The 25432-nt window shown below is 37.8% G+C and overlaps 1 protein-coding gene across 1 annotated transcript in view; it reads right to left on the bottom strand.

Annotated features, from left to right (window-relative positions):
* Positions 1 to 25432, bottom strand: part of LOC149777149 (trafficking protein particle complex subunit 11-like) — a 151074-nt gene that overhangs the window by 91765 nt on the left and 33877 nt on the right. The window contains exons 9-13 of the mRNA XM_089941840.1: positions 8771 to 8912; positions 8077 to 8167; positions 7637 to 7716; positions 5704 to 5782; positions 4729 to 4783 (exon numbers count right to left, since the gene is read on the bottom strand). Of these exons, the coding sequence (XP_089797966.1) occupies positions 4729 to 4783; positions 5704 to 5782; positions 7637 to 7716; positions 8077 to 8167; positions 8771 to 8912 (447 nt within the window). The remainder of the gene's footprint in view (positions 1 to 4728; positions 4784 to 5703; positions 5783 to 7636; positions 7717 to 8076; positions 8168 to 8770; positions 8913 to 25432) is intronic.

The following is a 25432-nucleotide window of genomic DNA, read 5'->3' as shown; positions in this document are numbered from 1 at the left end:
AATTTGCGCTGTTAAGTGAAATGCACAAAATCGGATGGATTCTTGTTATAGAAACGCACCTTTCCGAGGCAGAAATTGACTGCATCTTCTCATGCTAATATGTTAGGACTGTGTTTACAACGGCCACTACAGAACATCTGCTAATTCAAGCCTTTATTAGGGAATGGCATAAACAAATGCTGACTATTGATAACCGAAACTTACTAGCCCATCGGACTATTAACATTATGAGAGTTACTAGTCCGACGGGAAATCTGCTAGCCTCGGGCTAGCGGACTACTGCTAATTTTGAGCCCTGTATATATAAGGAATATTGTAAAGAAATTGAATTCCATTTTATGCCATTACTGTGAACTTGAAATTAAATTCCTTTCCTTCATGTCTTTGAACTTTTCTTCATCTACACTGCTTTCAAATTCAGAAGTAATGAAATTAATTTTCAATGTATGCAGTTTTACTGGGTAATTAGACTAATCCAGGTCATCAGTAAATAAAAAAAAATCTAACAGATCTAATGATCTTTTCTTTTATCCTACAGTAGTTATTTGTTACTATGGCTTATTTCAGATACTGGCTACATGTGATGTTTTGTAGAATTATACAGTCCCAGTCATGACTGGGTATGACACAGAGAAAAGTATTTCTTATTAGCTTCATTTCAGGTAAAGTACCTCAAGTTTTCTCTTCAATAGTGAATTTAAAATCTAAACAGATGTATGGTAGAAGCTGTAAGGTTATAATATTCTTGCAAAAAAACATCCATTATTCTTGCGAAAGTGCATCCAAATTTTCAAACACTTGACTGTATTGATTCCAGAATAAATTCATCATTAGACAGTGTTACCATATATACTGTACTAATTCTTTGACAGGACTTTTCTGGAAACAAAAACCTTCAAGATTTGTGCTATAACAACATAATATGCAAGATTTCTAGATTAAGAAATGAATTTATTACAGGAAAGAAGCTGTATTTCTTTGACAATCTAACTTCTTTGACAACAGTTACCTGATTTTATTCTTTAAGAAAAACATAACTTTCTCACAAATCAAGCCTTCCCAAATGAAGAAAGATATTAACCACATCTTTGTACTTGTTTTTACAATAAAAGCACTAAAACATTATCTGCCGCCGAGATGAAAGTCAGATGAGAGTGGTTTCCCTTTGGAATGAAGGATTTGCACCCAATGCCATCATTTGTTAGTTAGTACTGTAACAAAATTGTGTTTTCTTCTAATCTGTAGACTGTGGTTCAAAATGTGCCTTGTTCAACCACATCAGATCCCACAAAAGGTTCCATCTGATACAAAGGGCCAAAGGCATCAGTGAGAGAAAACTTTACGGTTTCGGTAACAGGTTTCAAAGTCATGGGCCTTCTTGCCTAAGCAACTGCATCCACCACTTGCTCTGAGAATGGTTTGATGAGCCAAGCATGCAGATTAAGCATCAAAATACTGGGATTCAAAACTTGCATGCACAATAGTTTCATCTGACAAGGAAAAGGCAGGATTGTCCTTGGAATCTCCAGTGCTAGATTCAGCATGTCACTGATCTATTATATCTTGCACTTAAAATCAATTAATCAGAATTTACCTGCCTTCAGTTTCCCTCAGTTTCTGAATGACCTTGGAGACTGGGGTAAAGACATCTGCATTGAGATCAGATCAGACAACGGGTATCAACTGATTAGGCTTTCAGGTCTAAGAGTACAAAGACAAGAGTTGGGAGCTAGGTGTTCTGACTTGTCTAGCTTGACTGAGGTGAGATGATTTTAAATCTATATTTGTTGACAATAACATTACTGGTGAAAATCTGAAGTAAGAAGAGTGAGATCTGAGGGATAATTCCCACTGGCTTTACTTTACAGATAAGTGATGATAAAGGTGTCAGAAGAAATTAGGATGCCCTTTCCAAATTGTGTCTCCCGCCACTGTTGAAAACCATTCACTGTGACTTTTATCTTCTGGCAATTGGTGTGCATGGACTGCTTATGAAGGGACCAATTCCAACTCAGCAGGAAGGAGATCTGTAGATGGGCACCGTAGCCAGTCATGCAGACATCTATGTGATTCAAAACTTCCAGAGGCTGGTACTAAAACAGAATGCCCACCATAAGCTGTAAGATGGAGCTGCATGCGGTCACAAGATTCTGTTATGCTGCCAGGAATTGGATGCAGACAGGAACCTCCTCCAATGGCTTCTAAAATAGGGTGGGGGTCAGGAAAATTACAGGGTAGTAAAAATCTTGCCAATAACACCTAAACATGCAACATTCCTTTTTTCCCCTTCCATGTATCCAGTACTCTGTCAAACCTTCACATACACCATGCTGTAACAGTATTATCATTATTCTGCTGTCATTTTTAAAAGTTGATCTGTTTATGATTGAAGTGTAAATGTTTTTCTTCACAGAAAACTACCTTTTACAATCTGAGGTCTGGACAGCAATTTGCATGCCAGCTTTGCTAGCTTTAAAAGGTTAGGAAATATATTTGTATGATTGCTGTCTATGACCCTCCTCCACTCAAAAGTATTGTCTCCAGGATACTTTTATTTCAAAATAATGTTTTATGCCAGTGTGAGTTCTGCCAAACAAGCATTCCACTAAATGAATGATTTAATACTTTCTTGATCTCCAGACTATGTTTGTCACTTCCATGGTGCTGTATCAGGACTTTGACCCCAATCAACATCGAAGTTAGACTAGTCATCCTTTGAAAGGAACAACATGTTTCTACCATCAACACCATAGTAAGCTTGGTCATACATTGAAAGGAATCATAGGCTTCTACCATCAACACCAAATATGGCCTGGTCATAATTTCAAAGGAATGAGTGGCTTTTACAATCAACACTAAAGTTAGCTTAATCGTCTTTGGAAAAAACTGACAGGCTTTTACCATCAGCTCATTAGTTTGCTCATCCTTATAAAGGACTGACAAGCATCTACCATCAACACCATAGTTAATTTGATCATCCTTGTAAAGAAATGACATGTTTCTACCATCAACACCATAGTTAATTTGGTCATCCTTGAAAAGAAATGACATGTTTCTACCATCAACACCATAGTTAATTTGATCATCCTTGTAAAGAAATGACATGTTTCTACCATCAACACCATAGTATGCTTGATCATTTTTTGAAAGGAATGACAGGCTTCTACCACAGGCACCATGGATTGTATGGCAGAATGAGCTTGGGCATCCTTGAAAGGTATGGCAGACTTTTAAGTCCAAGCAAATGGGAATTTGTTGCAACTGAGGTGTTGGCAACAGGAAATCCTCCAATTTCACACTTATGTTTTCCAATGAATTGTTTTCTCACCTCTTGTAATTCTGTAACTACAATCTTGATGCAACATTGCCTAGTGTGAAATGTAAAGTTCTACTTCCATTCTTGGTAGTTCACTTCAGTTTTTTTTCTTCTAAAGTACAGAGTTTTGTTGATAGGCTTTTATTTCCCCTGACTCTGCCAAATCAACAGTCAAAATGAAACCTTCAACTGCAGGTTGAACTGCTGCACAAACCTGTACAAACACTTCCAGATGAATGTGTTCTGGATGAATGCGTTTCATTAATCCGAACTCTAAAGTGGCATGACTGGATGCCAGATTTTGTTTTGTATTTTGGTCCTTGTCTGAGTATGTCATACCCAATACCAGTGATGCTGGACATAAATGATTCTTAACTTGTAGTTAATGCCTTTCCTTCACCTGGCAGGGCCAGATTTGTGATGTAGTAGATGTTGTCCTACTGTATTATGACTGGATAATGTATCTAAAGAAATTAAAAACATGTACATCTCAAACTGAGCCAATATAGTGAAATTTTCCCTGTCAGCATTCATTTTCCCTGATATACACTACACATCTGCATTTGGTAAGGACCATTCAAAGCATAAAAATCTTCAAAGATGAATATATCAAATTTAAGTTATGCTATATATTTCACATATTCTGGTTTTTTTTTGTTCTACATATTTTCTTCTTTTACTGGTCTGATATATGTATATACAGCTGTAGTACTTTGATCTTGTCAAATTCTAATGACTGTGATTAACTTGTAATGTCATAAGACCTGCTATGGTCTTCACGAAAAAGATGGCTTGCAAAATTACTAATAAACAAAGAAATGGTTAGGAGAGCTATCATCAAGAGTGCGCAATGATATAAAAGAAAATAAGCATCTGCTAACATTCTGTACCTTTATAGAATCCATAAGTTTGTATGTGGATAATTAAATGTCCAACTACTTCTGGAAGATTTCCCCAAATCTGCTCTTACTTCAATGCTTTTGTTGGAGTCAAATCTCATTTACACAGTGAACTACATGTATCAGAGTGCACTAAATGAAGCCAAGCGTGTTTTTTATTCAGCCTGTGTTGATCTAATAAAAATAACACATCTCGAGCAACCAAAAAGATAGCTTTATATCAATATTCATTGCGACAAATACTTAGCACTTTAAGTGTCCCCTCTTAGTCTAATCCCTACATCTTACTAAATATAACAGACATTAATCCATATAACTAGGCATTTTAATGTCTTGTATTTTGAAGGGTTCTGAAAGAGGTTCTTACAGTACTACACAGTCAAAGCTGTTATACAGTATCTAAGAATTTTAAAAATGACATCAAACATATAGGACTTACTATTATTCCATGGTACAAAATAAAACTTTTAATTGAAGTTAGAGATATTACAAAGGATTGTAGCTGGTACTCACATCAGTGATCTTTGATAATCTTTACCATGATAATATTCCTCTCCCATTTGGACCACTAGAAGAAAAACAAACCAGAATTTCACAAAGTTAATAATATTTGCAAATTCGACATAACCAGACCAACTGCAATTGCGTGCCATTGCAAATGCCCATGATTTTTAATGCATATTCCTATCCCCCTCCCCACTCCCTGGTACTCACCCAGCCCCCCCCCCCACAGTAACCCAGGGATCATATGCAAATTTGTCATGTATGACTAATCTTCCTCTGTGACTGCATTTATACAGTTTGATCAGCAAGTATTTTAAAATGTCTCAGATGTTGATATTTTTGCAAAACAGACCTTCAACCCTCTCCCATGATCCTCAGAGGTGTTATTCGAGAATGACACCTCTGTGGAAGATTGTTATCCTAAGGTATGTGGATACTCCACATGTGGAAACTCCACAAAGTTTAGGGAAATTCCACAAAGTGATTTTTAAAGATGTGGTAGAGGGCCTGTGTTGATCTAACAAATATGCAAGATCTCAAGCAACCAAGCAAGGAGAGATGGAAGGTATCATAATATCCACCGCTAAAATGTTTGGGGATAATAACTTGAGTAAATCAAATGGCTTTATCAAATTCCTCCTATTATGTACATCTAACCCATCCAACAGTAACAGCCTATATAAATTTATACTGTATTAATGTTTGCATAAAAAGATTTGGCAAATAAGTGGCCAGAACACCAACTTCTGTACCTTGTAAAAACTTTTTTATGTGGAATTCAGACAAAATTTATTATTATTTATATGGAATCCTTAAGCTAAATTCTCATTGCTTTATGCTTTAGTCAAATTCAACCATCTTCAGTGTACAGCATATCTTGATTTTTCCAAGAAAATATTATGCATCCCAAAAGCATTTTGTTCTTGTTTAAACTTTAACATCACTCAAATATCAAAAGAAACCATTATGGTTTCTGAAACTTACTCAGGTATCTCTTCATTCGTGGTGACTTGTATTTCTTGAATTGGGCAACAGCACTGCTAAGCTGAGGAATAATGATAGCCTAAGAAGAGAGGAAATAATAAAATGATTATCCAGTGTGTGTGTGTGTGTCTGTGTGTGTGTATTATGAAGTCCTCCCACATGAAGCCCAGACACCAGACAAATTGTCCCAATACAACAGTTACATATTGGAACAGGTCCTAAGTTTGATTTCTTAACTTTGTTCAGTACAGATGTTAACCTGGGAACAATGGACCAATTATGAGCACAATTCAAAGGTATTTTTGTGTGTGTTGTTGTTGTTGATGTAGGTTTAAATGCCATTTTTCAGCACAGGATGGGCTATACATGGCGGCCAGTATAATTGGTAGAGAAAGAACCTCAGAAAGAACATCAACCCACGAGAAGCTACTGGCAAGCTTTCTCACATACCCACATTGGCTGAATTTGGTTACTCAAACCCACACAGACAGAGGTGAGATGGCAGTGATCCATAATGGTGACTGCTTTAGACTACTCGGCCACTCAGTTTTTGTGTGTGTACATTTGTGCTTGTTTCAAATTCATGGTTTTAAACTGGATATAGAAAGTCCAGTGATTCCAAACTTAATGAAGATCTGGATAAATATATACTTTTTCCTCCATATTCTTTATTTGCTAAGATGACAAGGACAAGTACAAAGACATTAATGGCAATAAAAATGATGATTAAAACACCACTACTCTGCAATTGCTGATACAATTACTACTGCTTTTGTTATTGCTGTTGTTGTGTTGTCAATGATGATGATGACGATGACAATGATGATAATGAACTTTACTACCTGAAGACTGGGGTTAGGCTGTATACAGTTTGATGGGGTTATGATAATCTATGAAACCTGACAGAAAAGGAAAATGTCTGACAGAAAAGGAAAATGTGTGACAGAAAAGGAAAATGTGAACTACAATTCAATTAACGCCTTCTGCTGATGAACTGTACTCCTAATGTTGTCTGGTAGGCATGGTGACCAAATACAACAATACCATAGCCTTCCTTCATCAGACTACCCTAACAACATCCTACTCAATTTCGTCAATAAAACGTTGCCTGTATTTCAGCTTTCAGTATCTTTTCAATATTAAAATTAGTTTACTTCATCAGCTGAAAGAATCTAGTATCTAAATCATTCCACTACTGAGTAATTTGTTTTATTTAAGTACACTGATTTCCTTTCCATTTTTAAATTGAAGATCTTTGTTGTGATAATCATTTTAAGATGCATCATTATTCAAGAAACAATCACTGCAACTTGCAATAATGGCTGTCCACATTTTCCCAAACAGGAAGACCTCAAAACAATGTTAATATGATGCTATCCACAGAATATATGCAATTGTTAAACATAATTGTTGCTCATTTAATTCTCAAATAGCATTTATTCCTTCAGTTGTCTACATGTACATGTAAGTATAAAAATAGTCCATAACTATTTTGCCATACTAGCTTCCTACTGTGCACAAGTGAACTGAGTAAATGTTTCCCTTGAAAACAATGTAAACAAGATGGACTGATTAATTAAGATCCAAATTTTGAATAAAAGCATTCATATATTGATGACGTTTCTTCAACTTACTTTTAACACAACAAAAGGCTGAGACAAAAAAGAATTAATTAATTAATTTAAATCTAAACATTTAAACTCTTTGTGAAACTCTAACTAGTTATGAAGAGAAAAAAAAAAACAGATTGAAAAAGTTCCCAAGGGAGAAGGCAATAACAGATTTTATACATCACATGACACCAACAGACAAATACACCTGTTTGAGCTTTATACTTTGTGGTTTTTCTGTAAATTTCCATGGCAACTGCATATATGCAAAGGGACATAACTAGGTAAAATATACAGTATAACAAAGTGGCAAGTTTACTTACAGAATGGTCAACTCTTAACTCCATGTTTTGCAGCTCTGCAATACCTTCCTTTTCTTTTACAGGATCTGGAGGGTCAATACCTATTACAGGAGAATTAAAGAACCATTTAATAGTTAAAGTATATAGCAAATATATAAGTGTGTTCAATATGCAAGTATTCCAATGGCTTACAATGCTTGATACTTTTAAAATAAACCTATCTGTAAATATGGTGACATAGCACAGTAAGTAGGATAAAGTGCTCATGAAGAATGTGGAGTTTTCTCCAAAAACCTGATGATAAGGCCTAGATGTCAAAAGGTTAGGTTTTTAGGTTTAACCTTGTGAATAAATAGGGTAGACAGATCATTTGGCACATAATAGGGTAGACAGATCCTTTGGCACATAATAGGGTAGACAGATCATTTGGCACATCATGTCTTGTGTTTGATGATTCTTACTTTGATGGTTAGGTCTCCAGTATCTTTGACCATAGAAGTCAAGTGCCTTCATTTTCTCTAAATTATCTGGCTCATCAGTCTTGAAACTTGGCTGTCAAGAGAAAAGTATGAAGCAAAAATTCATTTTAACTAAATATGTATACAGTTTCATTATGAAATTAATGCAAAAATGTCCTTTAATTGGAGAAAAAATAATCCCTAAGTGTTATGGTTTAATTATAGTATAGTCAACAGTGATTCAAGCTGTGGCTCTTGCTGGATACTGTATCCCAAAAATTAATATGGCAGTCATATACATGTGAAAATTAATATAAAAATATTCAAAGTAGATATGACAAATTGTGACAGAAAAGAAAAGACTGATATACCTAATTATAAAATCTGCTAAATCATATTAATATTCATAAATCTAAAAATTTATTTTCATTCAATCTGATGTATATTTAAATTTATAAAATATTTTAAAGTTGTTGCATGTATTTCAATTCACTACATTGTAATCTCCTATTTTTGTAAAGATGAGCTTGAAAATCTTTGCCATTCTTTAATGTGTGTTTTCGTCCATAAATAATGAAAAATATCAGATATTTGTACAATTTATTTTGACATCATCTTTAAGACGATAACTTTTAAAGAAACATTCATCAAGAAGACATGTACAATAAAACCCTGTGACAAACTAAAATTGACTGACCTTGCAAAAGCCTCTGCAAAGCTGTTTTCGGGCAATGGCATGGTTGGCAGCCTGCTGGTAATAGAAGCCAGGGTGTTGAGTCTGGATTGCTGTTAGCCCAAGTTTAATAGCCTCATCAAACAGGTCTCCAAACAACTGGAACCTGATTATGAATATAAGTATTCACAGTACTAAAGGTGTCATTTGTTAAAATTCTACAAAAATTACCCTTTCATTTAATGTAAAAGTAAAATATACAGGTTTCTGTTTAAATGTATTTCTCGTTAACATCTGAAATCCCATATTCACTGTTCATATTAAATTTTTTCTATCACGCAATTTGTTAATTAATGCATGTAAAAATGTTACCTGCACTTAAGTTGGAACATGTGTATATTACACGTGTGAGGCAGTGACACTATACTGGAATGCTAACTCATCATAGGTTTGCACTTTAAAGATGAGGTCACTCTTGTAGCTCATGATGAGATTGTACTGTATGACAATGGAGATTATAAAATGATCAGTAATTCTAGGAAATTACTGAACTGAGAAGACTAATACTATACCCCATTTACAGATTACATTATGTAGGTATAAACTGTTTTGTTTATTTTCAAAAGAAAACAAATAAGAACTGTATTTTATGAAACACATAATAAACCCCTCAGCATATCAGAGAGCATAATCCAGTGACTCTGAAGCCTCAACCAGGGTCATAACCCAATGACAAAGGATGCAAGGGCAGTATATGATATTATATATTCGAAACTGCACGTAAATTGTATGCCAAGAAAACTGTAACTGAAATAGTATACTTTCTGATCCTATCAATGACATAATCCAAGAGCAGGACTGGTACAATGTAATGTGTATGAATGTGATTAAGTTATAGTCCAAGCATGCACCAAAGAGAAAGATAGCAAAGTAATGGATCATATTCAGTGAAATGAGTGAGTAGTTATATGAATGTTAGGAAAAAAGTAAACCAAACTGTGACCTACATATTGATCTGATGGCCTCAAATAGGAATGTCACACACACACACACATACATATATATACACACACACACACACACAAATCAAGCAAGGTTCCATAACCCCAAACACTTGGTTCGAAATTTTAGTGAAAATCAAACTTGACCAGGGTTTTCCTGATGTGAAGCCTCATTCTAAAGTTATTTTCAATCCACGAATGTTGTAAAAGATATTAAATAGAAATAAATGGGGCCATAACAGAATAAAATTTTCAAGGAAAACAGAAAATCAAACTTGATCAATGTGTATTTTTCATGCAAAGCCTTATACCAAATTTGATTTAAATTCAACACATCCTTCAAGAGTGGAAACAATAATTGCAAGGCAACGTGCCAAGTCTAGCAAGGATAATAACTTCAAAAACGTTTATTAGGAAATGGTAAAAACTGAATCTGATCAAGGTCTTCTTAATATAAACCCCCAATTTTCTGAATCAGATTTATTCTCTGCAAAAATTGTTTCACTGTTACAGAAAGGGAACATAAAAAATATATCACAAAACAGGAAAGATTTGCCAATAAGGCTATAATGAAATGGACTTTAGCCATACAGCCTTATACAATCATAATTTTCAAAAAAATGAAATAAAACTGTCATATTCTTATTTACAGCTCTTACACATTATTATGCTGTCCTTGGCAGCCATAGGGTATACTGCCTTATAATTAAGTACATGATATGTGTACTACCACTCAATGAAATGGGAAGCAGCAGGGAAGTTCTACAGACCAGACGTTCCAGACCAAATAAAGCCTCCTACGAGAACATTTCCCGTAGAAGCCTCGGATTTCAAAAATAAGCCTTCCTACGAAAATTAATTTGCGTAAATTCGTTACCGATTGCAATTTTTTGTGTGCAAAATCAATGATTCTAGACAAGTAAAAAAGGGGGGGGGGGAATTTATTCTGGTGTCGACGAAGTTTGCAAAGTTTGGCTGCTGATCCTAATTTTACCTCGCATTAAAACAATATAGTTGAAAATAATATGAGTCGGAAAGCTAGTAGAGTTGGAGAGCCTCACTCTGCAAGATTAGCGCGAGAGCAATTAGCGGCAGTGAAGAAACTTATCCCGGTAAAACAATTACTTAAGAAAAAAGTTCGTGATTACGAAGATTCTCAGTATGGAATTACCGAGATATCGTCAAAGTTGTTGAGTCCAGTCACTGGAGCAATCGAGCAAGTCGCATACGGCGACAAAAAGGAAGATAAGGAACTTAGGAAGAAGGGGCTTATTCCTATGACACAGAATATCGAGCAACACACTCGATTATTGCCGGAGCGAATAGTACAAACACAAACACGAGCACAAGCACAAGCACGAGCACAAGCACAAGCACAAGCACAAGCACAAGCACAAGCACAACAAGAACAAGCACAAGCACGAGCACGAGCACAAGCACAAGCACGAGCACAAGCAGAATTGAGGACGGGGCAAATTCCTGAAGAATTAGATGAAGATCAAAAATTACGGCAAGAACAAACGCAAGAAGAAGAACAAGCTCAAGAGGAAGAAGAAGAAGAAAGGAGGGTGTTAAAAAAAAAGAACCTCGAGATATAATAATAGAAAAATTTACCAAGAGTGGTTGGGAAACAATGGAAAAACAATTTGAGGTAATTGGAGATAATATTAGATTATTTGCTATTTTTGTTGAAGATTCCTTTGACAATAGAAAGGCTTTTTTAACGGAGGAGGGATTGAAAAAAATTAAATCGCGGGATGTTTGGTATAATAATTTATTTCGAGTTAGATTTAATTTATCTGAGGTGAGAAAAACCAGTGCCCTGTATAGTAAATTTCTGGATATCGCAGATGCAAGGAAGGAGGAAAAAAAAACTTCGGATAAATCACAAGAAATAACTCAACAAGAGAAAGAAACTGCGAAGTCCGACTATGAAAATTTTCATAAAGCTATCGGAAATGTTTTTACCCGTGATGTGCATGAACAAATCGCAAGGGGAGAAAATTTAGCAGATATTGCCGCGGATTATAATGATAGGGATAAATATTTAAACCCCAATGTTCGTGGAAAACCTCTTGAAAAAAACAAATATATCGAATGGATATATTTTGCTAGTAAAAAACCACCTTACAAACGTGATGACGAATATTTTAAATTTATGGAAAAAGTAAAACAAAAAGAAAAAGAAAAGGAAGAGAAGGACGTGTTAACGGATTGGTTTAAAGAACCATCAACACCAAAACCAAAGATAGGAAGCGGATATACCATTTGCCCTGACAGCGTTGTCAACGACGTATCTCGCCTCGAGGTATTAATCGGAGGAAAACGAGCTGGAAATAACTCTCGCGAAGTAATCAACGAAGCCTCGGATATTTGTCAGCGATTATTCCGCGGTGGTGTCATCGACTCTCACATTTACAAGGAACTTATCGATGAGCTCATCGATTAAAACAACACAATTGAAATAACATGATTGTTCACAAATATCAACGTAGACCTAGACAGGTCCGCGTAGTAAACTCTAGATTGCCTGTATACAGATATATTCACGGTAATGGACTCGGTGATATTGTTGGAAGTCTCGTTACGCGAATAATACCTAAAATCGGACCAATAATTAAGCAAATTGGCTTAAAAGCAATAGGAAATATCGGCAAGAGTGCTGCCATTTCTGGTATCAAAAAAATAGCTAGTAAAGGCTACGATTTTGTCAGAGAAAAAATATCAAATTTAATACGAAAAAGAGAGCCAGTTAAATTGCCTATCACCAGTGAAATGCCACCCGAAATCAGCAAGGTCATAAACGACGCAGCAAATAAAAAAATAAATGATCTAGCGCAGGAAGTTGCTGACACAAACCTCGCACAGGAAGTTGCAAAGAAAATTACTAACACAAATCTTGCAAAGAAAATTACTAAGGCAAATCTAGCAAATGAAATTGCTAAGGCAAATCTAGCAAATGAAATTGCAAATACGAGCTTCATTTCAGGTAGCGGTCTTCGTTTTAGATGATATTCTTAATAATAAATGTTCGCACAAGTGTCAAATGAAGTGTTCGACATGGACGAGCCTGTAGGCAGAGACACATCCGTGCGAGATTTCCAGTATTTCTCATACGATGCGGTTGAACCAAATACACCTAATCGCTTGGAAATTCAAGTTCACGATACAACAAGGTATTTTCTTCCATCCGAGGCATATATCGAAGTTGTTGGGAGAATTGCAAAAGAAGATAATACCAATTTTGCAGCAGATTTTAAAGTCGGATTTGTCAATAATGGCATTATGGCATTATTCAAGAGCGCCGCTTACATGATCGATGGAAGAGAGATCGAATCAATTACCGACAATGTTGATATAGCAACAACGATAATAGGACTAGCGAGATACTCGGATGATTTTACCAGATCAGCCGGTCCTAGCATGATGTTCGCCAAAGATAACTCTGATACTGCTGGTCATATCCAGTATACCTCCAGGATACCGAAAAAACAATCTAACGCCGCCGAAAACGCCGACGTCGAAAGTGTGGTTTTAAGCGTAAATGAAGATTATAATCTTGGATTTGCCACGAGGAGAGCTATGTTGATTGGCAATGAACTAAGATTTTCCTGTGCAATTCCGCTATCTCACATTTTTGGATTTTGCAGGCATTTCAGGAAAGTTATTTACGGAGCAAAACACACGATAACTTTCGTTTGGGACGCTACTGGCAATGACAAAGCCATCTGGCGAGTAGCAGGCGATGCAGGCAAGGTAATCCTAACTAAATTTACCTTGTGGATGCCAGCGATAACCCCATCGATACTTGAGGAAGAAAAATTATTATCATTCATGAATCAAGGCGGAAAATCCGTCATGTCCTGGTTGACAACGATGACCGACTCCTGCGATGTTAATATCAACGGAATATTTACTTGGCGAATTGCGTCACAACAGGGTGTTTCCGCACCTAGGCACATCTTCGTTGCTCTTCAAAATGCAAACAGATACGATCAACTTCACAGTCATATGATATTCGATAGATTCGATGCAACAAACGTCTCACTGAGAATAAACGGCCAGCAAGAGCCATCCGAGGAAATAGCCATCGATTTTGCCAATTATTCGACTGCCCGCGCGTATCATCGCTTGCTAACTTTCATGGGCCGCGATCAAAATATCGATACTGGATTGCAAATATCACAGTTGGATTTTAATACTCGCTATCCTATCTATTACTTTTCCCTGGAGCATCTTGATTTGGTAAAACAATCCGTTGTTGATATTCATTTCAAAGCCAGAATTAACACAGCCGGAGCAGCAAGAGCCATCGCGGTAATCCTCAGCGATAGAACAATGATACTGGAAGGAATCAGCGGCAGAATGAGAGTCATCGATGCTCCTGTCGAGAATATGTGATAAATTCCAAATTTAGACTAAGCGATTATTAATATGCCGTACGAGCACGTCAGTGTAACTCTGACCCCGGGTCAGATAAAAAAGCTCCAAGCAGCAACAACAAGGCGAAGTGGTTTGAGTTTAACCTTGAAAAACGATCAAATTCACGGTGGACCTAACAAACTATCGCTAACTAGAAGTCAGCGTGAAAGATTTACCAGAGCCAAATCAGCGAATTCTGGTGTTCATGTGAATCTCTCCATAGGCGCCATCAGAGATATGGTCAAAACAGGCGGATTTCTTCCTTTTCTCCCTCTGATAAAAATGGCCCTTCCGATTATTGGAAAGACATTAGGATTAGGCGCGCTCTCGGGCATAGGTTCCAAATTAGGAGAAAAAGTGGTGGGAGGACGATACGGTAAAAAAAAGGGAGGGTTACTTCCCGTCCTCTCTCTCCTGTTGCAAAAACAACAAAAAGGATCCGGCCTTTATCTAAGACGCCCCCCATACGGATCCGGCCTAAGATTAGCACGGCCTATTCAAATTTAGATTTACTTAGCGAAGCAAGGAAAAAAAAAATAAAATTTTTCAGAGGCGTATTTATGCGGGATCAACTACCGAACAAACCAAACCCTACCGAGACGGGAATAATAAATCTCGATAAAAATACCGGCCCTGGAACACACTGGGTTGCCTACGCGATTAATCCTCGCGAAGTTATTTACTTTGATTCGTATGGATTAGCACCGCCAAATGAATTTATCAACTATGTGTCTTCGCTGAAACTTCCGGTTTGGTATTCGACTCTTCCAACACAAACATTAGCTGATCCACCAATATGCGGTCCAGAGTCAATTAATGTTCTTGACGCAATTTCAAAATCATCCGGTCCGTATCACAAAATTGTATTTGAATACGCCGTAGATAAATATCATGGTTGATATTTACGGTAGATTTATCTACAGGAAGGAAAAAGCAGAACTGACTGACGTCGATCTATCAAAGTTCGCAACCAAGAGCGATATTAACAATCTTCTATCGCTGTCAGAGGTGGACCCTGGCGAAGTTGCTGTTTTTCAAAATACCGAAGGAAGATTACAAACCAGCAACGTGAAAATAACTGATATAATCAAGCGAGACGAATACCGCGATCATATCAGTCAGTTTACTCGCCAATCGGAGATGGTATTAAAATCTATTGCTGATATTACCGATATTATCGCGGTATTACCACTAAAGGCCAATATCGCGGATGTGGAAAAATCCGACAAGGAGCTATCAGCGGCGATGCTTCTAAAGGCCGATAAAGCATTACACGACGATCTTCAGGACAGAGTGACAAAAAGATTTACCAAGCTAACTAACGATCTTAAAAAACTAGACGATACATCAAAAAATCTCAGTAAAAAACTCGACGAGGATATAAAAAAATTCATCGAAACCTCCTCAACTACACATAACGACCTCAACGAGAAAACAAAGAAAATAAACGAAGATATCGCCCAAATCAACAGAGAGATTGAATCGGCACGTGCATTAATATTTCAAAAAGCCGATAGAACATCACATAACGATCTTACCGAGAAAGTAAAATCCATCAACGAGGAAATTACCAAAATAAATACCGCGATGGGTCAGAAAATCGATAGAACATCACATAACGATCTTACCGAGAAAACAAAGAAAATAAACGAAGATATCGCCCAAATCAACAAAGATATTGAAGCGGCACGTGCATTAATATTTCAAAAAGCCGATAGAACATCACATAACGATCTTACCGAGAAAACAAAGAAAATAAACGAAGATATCGCCCAAATCAACAAAGATATTGAAGCGGCACGTGCACTAATATTTCAAAAAGCCGATAGAACATCACATAACGATCTCAGCGAGAAAGTAAAATCCATCAACGAGGAAATTACCAAAATAAATATCTCGTTAGGTCAGAGAGCAACAATCGACGATATCAACAAGGAAATTAATAAACTCAACGATCTTGTTGTTCCCGAATTTACCAAGGGGTTTAACGCGATACGTGAATCGACAGATGAGAAAACAAGAAAAATCGACGAGGATATTACTAAAATTAACGATGAAATTAACGCGGTACGTGAATTAGCGCGTCAAAAGGTTGATACATCAGCAAACGATGGAAAAATTCAAGAAATCAACGCGAAACTTCTCGCCGTAACAACAAGCGTCGACGAAATCAAAGTAGAAATGTTACCATTGGATATTACTGCGTTGGGGCTTATTACGGTACCACCGGAGGTATATACAGCAAATCTTCCTCTCTATATACCATTTATGCTGAGGGCAGAATATTTTACATGGACACCTGATAATGATTCTTTTAACTTTACCGCGCCATTTCAGGCTGTATATCGAGTGTATATTATCTCGAAGTCATTAATAAAATTTAACGTGACGGCTCTTCTTCGTGAAATTTATGAATACCATCCTGGATTTTTCGTTATTTCCATAGATGAAAATAAAACTGAAACTTTTAAATTAACGCCATCGGATAGAACCAACATGGGACCAGTGCATTATTTTGTAATTTTCGAATATTTAACTGGTTGGGGTGCGACCAATCCCCCCAAGACGGTCAGTGTTGCCGAAGAGGAGGATCCCGAGCCGTTTAAGGTTGCCGAGATAGAGAATCCCCAATCAATTGGCTAGATAAATAACTTATAAATGACCGCATCGGATTACCGTTACAATCAGGCGCGATCATGGCAGGATTCGCTAAAAAAACTCCTCGACGAATACCAAACAAAAATAAAAAAATACCAGCGTAGATTAGTTATCATTGACGTCGCCGTGTACACGGTATCCGCGGTAGTCGCTGGTGCTGGAATAATTTTATCCGCGGTAACAACAATCGCGCCGATCGTTGCAACAATAATAATCTCGTCAACAACGACAATCGCAGGTGTTCTCAATATCGTAGCGAAAAAGATATCCTCGTGCACGAGTGAGAAATTATCGTTGTACAAAAACAAACTAACCAAGATCAACGACGCGTATTCGAAATTATCATCGTTGCTTTCGGAGAGTCTCAACGATGGCGTTATCTCCGATCCAGAATTTTCGGCAATGATCAGTATTTACTCCGAGATTGAACAAATGAATATTAATAATGTCCGAACTAGCCCAGATCGTGACAAACACGACACCGCCGACAACAACGTTAATATCGTTAAGCTCAACTAAGCCTGAATTTAGCATTAATTTTTCAACACCAATCAGCGTCAAAGAAATTGCGTTAACGCAATTGCGTGTCTACAATAGTTGGCCTAATGTTAGATCGACGTCGTTCGGTAAATTATCATCGAATAATTCGCTTGTTTTTGCCAACAAAAACAAACCCGATGGAACGCCTGATTGGATCGTCGTTGGCATACCAACAGGCAGTTACGAAATTGATCAGCTGGATAAGGAATTTACCAGTAGAATATCAAATATAACCGGCGATGCTACTCCGGGAATAAAAATATCTGCGCATGAACCAACACTGTCATCGATGATAGAAGTGAAATCGCCGTACATGGTAGATATTTACCAATCATCGATTAGGACCATATTAGGTTGGCCTGAAATCGCACCTCTAGCAAAACCAAAAAAATCAGATTTTATTATTCCAGGTTGGTACGAGGAAGCTCCTCCAGAACTACCGGAACCAAAAAAAGAAGATTTTACCACCGACGAAGGATGGTATGGAGATATCAAACACAAACCTCTGATCGATAGCGCCATCAACCTCATGAATAACCACAAAATTAACCTGGTAATATTCGCTTTTACTTTTATTAACGAAAGAATTCTCTCGTGGTTGCCTCTTCCTAAAATTCCCCCCGGTGTGAAAATCTTCGACGCTACCCACATTAAGATAATAGCCCCCATAGATGGTATCTTGGTAAGAAGAACCCTCGACGAATTTATTCAAGATCATACAATACAATTAAATTTATTGCGGGAATCCTTTCATGAATGCATCTTAAATAAATCAGGCTCATGTAGCGAAATTATCAAACGCGTGAAGATTTTAAATCAACTCGCGAATGATGTTGAATATTATCATGGTATGTTTATTCAGGCGATAGTCGACGATATATCAATTGCCGATTATGTTCTTCCTATTAGTAAATTCGAGTTGATCAGAAATTCAGGAGAAAAACAAAAATTCATGAGAGTATTTGGATTAACCGAGGAAACGCTACCAAATTTCAAATTTCCTGATTATGACGTTGATAAAATGAGAAAATCTGTTACTGATACCATCGATGATTTATTTCCGAAGTTACATGCCGCGTGGACTAAAAAAATACAATCAGAATCGATTCTCAAACACGATAATGATCCCGCCGGGCAAGGTTGGCATATCTCGCCAGGTATCGTTAATATAACGGAAGTTATCGCGATTTATCTTCACGTGGATGTTGTCGAGGGCAGTTACAATGTTGATTCGTCAGAGTCAAATCAGGCACAACAGGGATTCATCTTGTATTCGTTTTCACCTAGCGCATCTCTGGGTTATTTGATAATAAAGGAGCCGGTGAATCCGTTTTATCTGCGATGTCATAATCGATTGTTGTCAAGGATAAATTTCAAACTGACGGACCAGAAAGGAAATTTGCTTGATATCCGAGGGGAAACTGTTAGTATCAATCTGCTGGTGAAATCGTAAATCCATCCGCCATGGAAAACAGGCCAAAAAAATAAATAAAAACCGGGGAAATTTTCAAAATTAATATATTTTTTTAATTTTTTTTTTGTTGTTTGCGGAATTTCTTCAGGAGGATATTTCCTTGGCCTTGCTCTCATCGACAAGCTTTTTCAGTTGTCTGATGCGCGAGCTTGTAATTTTTCTTGACTCGTATGCTTCTGATAAAATCAATCTAGCTTTTTCCACTAGCGTAGATAATTTAACAAAATCCTCGATGCGATCATCGCTGACTGTTGCAAGCGATTGGTACATCGCGATTTGGATCTTTTTTATTAATTTGTATTCGGATGGTAGCGTGTATTTGTATTCGAGTTTTCCTTGAATGATTGTTTCGAATTCGGATCGGATTTTATTTGTGTCCAACTCCGAGGGAAGATTTATTTTTTTCTTCAGGTCATCGATAGCTTCGATGATGTTATTTATATTTTCTTCGTCCATGTTATATTAATTTTGTAATATTCAATTATTCTTCGTCGCTTTCCGAATCGAATATTATTGGTATATAAGAAAATTTGATCCAAGTGCCGAGATTGTAGGAAAATGTCGCATTGATTTTTCCTTCTGCCGCGAATTTCACCGAGCGTGAATTAATTTCATAATATTTCGCAGCTGCAGTCATCGATTCGAATATCATCTCCTCGCCCGTTTCCTGATTTATCGATTTGACCGCCCTGGCATATTTCGGATGTTTGCCAGTATTACCATATATACAATTTTCACTCGGAGTTACCGCGCGTAGATTGGATAGTTTATTATTGAGTTTGTTTCCGTCGATATGGTCAATGACCAAATTATTCTTGATGAGTCCGCGGAAACACTCGAATACAAACCGATGAAGGGCGTAATTTGTGGATCTTCTCTTTCCACCATTACTGAAGTTACATATCAAATAACCAGTATTACTAACATTACCAACATTTTTCTTCGTCCTGATATGTCTGACGGTACCATCGGATGATGCTTCGTAACCCTCGATCGTAGGATGCGATCTATACTCGTGTGTGATTTTCATTGCAGGAATCATTGATTTCATTTCCATTATATAATAATTATCTGTCTAAATCATAATTTGCCTTGAATCGATTAATGTAATCCTCTTCGCATGTTATCACCGACGAGGATCTTTTTTTGTAATATCTGAGCAATTCTCGATAATTTTTCCCTCCACAGGATAAACACAATCGAGTCTTTCCTCGCGTGCCAACTTGGCAAACTAAACACCGCTGTGGTCCTTTACTGCCTCGTCGAATCGCATATATGTGAGCGCCACAATAATCGCCTCTGCAGGATTTGTCGCATGATTTTGTTGATCCGATTGGTATCCATTTGCACTGCATATTATAATTTAAATATTTGTCTAAAATATAATAATGGATATTTTTGATCTTGATGAGGCAGAATATATCATACCTGAGGTTGATCGTGCCAAGAGAGAATTCCTCGATGATGGGGGGGTTCATGTTTGGTCGACATGGAAAACTAACGCTGTTGATGCTACGATGAATCTGGAACGGGCCAAGAAGATAATCGAGCATATAAAAAACTCGCATTCCGAGGAGCGATTTATCTTTGGAATAAAATTTATTGCACAAATGCCTGACGACACTTGGATTATTCGCGATAAACGAGATCCAGTGCGTGGCGGTAAGAAAAATGTTGTTCTTGATAAAAATTCGAAGCCAGGATTATTATTGGGAATTGACGGTCCTTATTATGCCAGGGCGTATCCATCTAGCGCTGTTGTTTATGGAATTTATCGGCTAAATAACAACCCGGATGTGAAAAATCTACCCGCGATGAAAGAATCGCCGATGATAAATTGCGTTGCCGAGCGCGTTATCGAGCATATGAAAAACGCTCGTCGCGGATCCGGATTGACTCAGTTGAGGTTGAATAAAATTAACGCGTGGGCGAAGACAGTTGTTGATGGCGCATCGATTGACGATGTTGCTGTGTTGAGCAAGAAACTTAAATTTCCTATCACGGTGAAAACGCTATCGGGAGAAATATTATACTCGTCGCCATATAAATCTCGAGGAGTACCAATCGAGATTGTTGATCATAATTCACATGCGTGGTCGCAGTCGGTAATGATATTCCCGCGAGATCGTGCTGTTAAATTTTATCCCGTGGAAGACGCAAAAGACAATTCCGATGCCATGTTTCGATATATCAAAATATTAGCCGCATCTGATCCGATATCGGTTTGGTTATTCTCGAGCGAAGAAAAATATGATCAGTTTATCTTGCCACGCGGAGATATTTACCGTGATGAAAAATTGCATGAATCGATGAAAAATATCGCGGTGAAATATTCGTCAAATCCTGATCAGTTACTGACAAATTGTTTTACGGTTCCGTCTGTTGCTGCTCACGCTGCCAGAGAAAGAAATTCGTGGAAACCTACAAGGAACGAATTTCTCACTGATATTCAACTTAGCTGTATCGAATACGGCCATGGCGGATTGTGGAATACCAAGTATTATTTCGAAGACATGATATCCGTTGATATGAGCGCGTGCTATCCTGGAAGTTTCCTAGGATACGGCGATTGTGCGGATTATTTTGCTAAATTTGGTCATCCCACCAGCGAGATGACGAGAGTTGCAATTAACGGACCGTTGCCTGATTTTGTCATGACCGGATTCGCTTATGTTACTTCATTCGAGTTTGCTGAAAATTTACATAAAATTTGTTATATTTGGTTTGGTCGGCATTTATCTCAACGCAGATGGGTTCCCACGGTGTTGTTGAGATATATGCTGGATTCGTCAATGTTAGTATCGTTGACGGTTAGCGAGGCAATTATATCATACAGGAAACAAACTGAAGTGTGGCTACCAACGGATTGTGAAAACGCGAAAGATATCGGAAGAAAAATAATTGGTAAATTTACTCAAGGAGGATCCGTTGATCATAAACATCGACACGCTAGGTTGTTTATCAACGATGCCGAGATGGACTTTATTATAGCCGATACAGTGTCGCGAGGAATATTCTGCAACAGAGAGAATATTATTATTGACGGAGAAAAGTTAGGTACCGTAATTAGTTACCTTGACGGAGAATCAGCGCAGTATACGCATTTGAGATCATCGATGCTCGCTTATGTGAGTATAAATTTACTGTCGATGATAAATAAATTTTCTGATATCGCGGTAAGGGTCGCAACGGATTCGTTTTATATCGATAAGAAATATCAGTATAGGCTAGAAAATTTAATCGCCGATGGTTCTTGGGGAACTTGGAGGATAAAAAACGAGGATATCCTAGATTACTGTGAGGACGCCGATGTCGAAGATTGCGATAAATTTCATCGAGATAAATTTGAGGAAATATCAACGGCTGCATCTGCATTTGACCCGATTTCACGTAGTAAATTCGTTTACCTAAATGGACCTGGTGGTAGCGGTAAAACAACGCGAGCGATAAATTTATTTGCGAAATCTGATATGATAAGTGTTGACTCCAACTCACAGATTAGCGCGAGAAATAAGGCAACGCGGCGTTGATTCTTGCACGTATCACAGTTATTTCAAATACAGCGGTGGATTATGGGATTCGGCTCGCATGGGGAACAAATATATCAACAAAATTATAATATTTGATGAAATTTGCACAGTAAATTTAGTTGTATTAAAATCATTCCTGGCCTGGCTGGAGGAGAAAAATACAGCCGTGATAATGTGCGGAGATCATGGCCAACCTGATCCTATTGATGGAGAATCTCCTCATGAGTGGCTCAGGAACTTCGTTGACTATTATGAGGAAATCGACGCCGATTATAGATCCGATGATATTTTACTGACTGAATTTAAGAAAATAATTCGATTACAACCGAATAAAATTCAATGCGATGTGATGAGAAAAATAATCGACGAGACTCCGATGGATATTTTTCTAAATTTGTGGCGTCCCGATCATCTGATTGTTGCTAGTAGGAAAATTGTTCGTGATATTATTCAGGAAATGTTATTCAAGCTTCATTGCGAGAAATTTCCAACATTGCAGGTGCCGTTGTGTTACAGGCCCGCTGATACCAGAAAACAAAATATCAGTGTTACTTTACCCTGCGGAGAGGAAAAGATCCTGGTCTTGAACGATATTATTCTTGTTGATATTAATCTTGTTAATGACGCGATAAACGCAGAAAGATCGCCATGGAAACTAGGATACGCAACAACGATACACTCATCGCAGGGATTAACCGTGGATGGCCAAGTTTGGATCGTCGATGATAGAATTTCCTGGTCAAATTTAGTTTATTTAGCCGTGTCAAGAGTAAGAAAATTATCTCAGTTAGGTAGAATTCGGTTTCACATTAATGACGCTGGCGGTAGTTGAGTATCTTTCGGTATTATTTGTAATTCCTCCTTGGTAAATCCGCGTTGTGGCGCTAGTGAATCTAGGAAATAAATTGCCGGTCTTCCCGATGATCTTGTTACGGCTGATATTTTGTGTGTTGTTACGCTCCAATTTGGATCGGTTGCTCTTTTTCTTCCTCCTTCGGCCTCGCCTTCTTTATATAAATACCTAACCGTGACGCTACCTAGCACAGGCGGAATTGTGGAATCTCGCTTTAGGGGTATATTTGGTTTTGTAATTGCAATTGCAGGTTTCATTGCTATTGTTCTCGTTGTCTCGTTATTTAGTGCGTTAATCACATGAGGCAATCTTGATACCCAATCATGAGATCGATTATCTTGAATAAATTCACGCGCGTACTGGTATCCGAATAATCGTTCCGCGAGAGTTTTATTGAATCTCTCAACGATAGCTTGATTGTGATGAACACCTACAATACCGCGACGGATTTTAACATTATTCTTTTTCATCAGTGAAGTAACCGCGCCAAGAAATTCTCGACCTGGATCAACCTGGAGAAGCTTCGGCCATGTTAATGGAGATCGTGAATAAATTTCGCTAAACGCCTTAGCGATCTCCGTTGCTGTTTTATTCGATAACGGCTCGGCTTCTTTATACCTGCTGGCGATATCAACGACTGTCAAGACATATTTATATGTGACTCCGTCGACGGTATCGTAAGGAAGAAACATTAAATCAGCCTGATGGACTTCATTAGGGACGCTGACAGAGAAACTCGCATATGATATTTTCTTAGGTGGAGGAAGATAAATTTGCCAGACTGCCTGTTTCGATAGCCACGATTCAGCGGTGGATTGTTTTACTTTTGCTGCCTTGGCGAGTTTGGCAATTGCTGATTTTCCTCGCCAGAATCCTCGCGGAGAATAATATATCTGCTCCATTATTATTTACCAGCACCGAATACTAATTTACCTTTCATTGCGCCTTTTATCAACCAAGTTGCCAATTTTTCTTTGAAACTTTTGTTAGGAATCGCGTCTATTGCATGAATTAGCCTGACATCAGCGAGATGCCGTTGTTGTAAATCCCCGCTGCGATACGCAAGATCGTGATAGTAACACGCGTTATCGATGGCGTTTACTGGATCCTCGCCGGGATTTGGTTGATTATTATCGTTGAGTCTTATATCGAGCCTTGTGCCGGGTCCGCAGTAATTGTATCCTGGCAGATGCTTTTCTCCGGGATATTTCGCCCAGGGCAACCCAGGTAGATTTTTCAAAAAGGTGGTAATGTCTCCTCCGGTTCTATTTTTTTTTTTACAAATCTGAACTTGCGTGTCTTACAAACTTCGCATTCTCCTGCAATTGCGTTTCTGTTATTGCGTGTGACGATTTCGGTTGGATTTATCGTAGCTGTGCGCGTGCGACACTTAACACAATATAGATCCATAATATTCTAGTAACATGAATGTAATTGATTTTTCCGCCACGAAGAAACGCGAGCAAGCGAAACACAACGCGGCGTTACCGAATTCGATAAGGATGATAATTATTGGCCCATCGGGATCTGGAAAGACGCAATTGCTGCTAAATTTGATAATGCGATGGTTAAAATGGGATAAGTTGTATTTGGTTGCACCGTCCGTTGATGATCAGCGTTGCTATCAAGTACTAAAGGAATTTAGCGACAATACCGACGAAGGCACAATCGAATTCATCACAGACATCAATGAAACTCCATCCGTGGAAAATTTAGATGGCGATGTTAATAATCTTGTTGTTTTCGATGATGTTATGCTGGACAAGCAAACTAATCCAGCTAGGATATTCTCGCGTGGCCGACACAAGAACACCGATGTGATTTACGTGACGCAGCGATATACGCAAATTCCAAAGGTAATTAGGGACAATTGTAATATCTTATCGGTATTCAATGGCGTCGATACTCACACGCTGAGAAATATTCATCAGACTTGGTGCAACGGCGATATGGACATAAACAAATTTAAAAATTTCTTCAGCCGCGCCCAGGCAACACCGCATGGTTTCATCACGATTAATCTTCATGATCCGCGTAGTAGATATCGAATCGGTCTTGATCAAATTTATTCATGAGACTCGCAGCCAAACTTTGCAAACTTCGTCGACACCAGAATAAATTCCCCCCCCCCTTTTTTACTTGTCTAGAATCATTGATTTTGCACACAAAAAATTGCAATCGGTAACGAATTTACGCAAATTAATTTTC

The sequence above is a fragment of the Sinohyriopsis cumingii genome, chromosome 18, assembly GCF_028554795.1.
Source record: "Sinohyriopsis cumingii isolate HCF-2022 chromosome 18, ASM2855479v2, whole genome shotgun sequence".
Lineage (NCBI taxonomy): Eukaryota > Metazoa > Mollusca > Bivalvia > Unionida > Unionidae > Sinohyriopsis > Sinohyriopsis cumingii.
The sequence above is the reverse complement of the archived record's forward strand: the minus strand, read 5'-3'. Positions and strand labels throughout refer to the sequence as shown.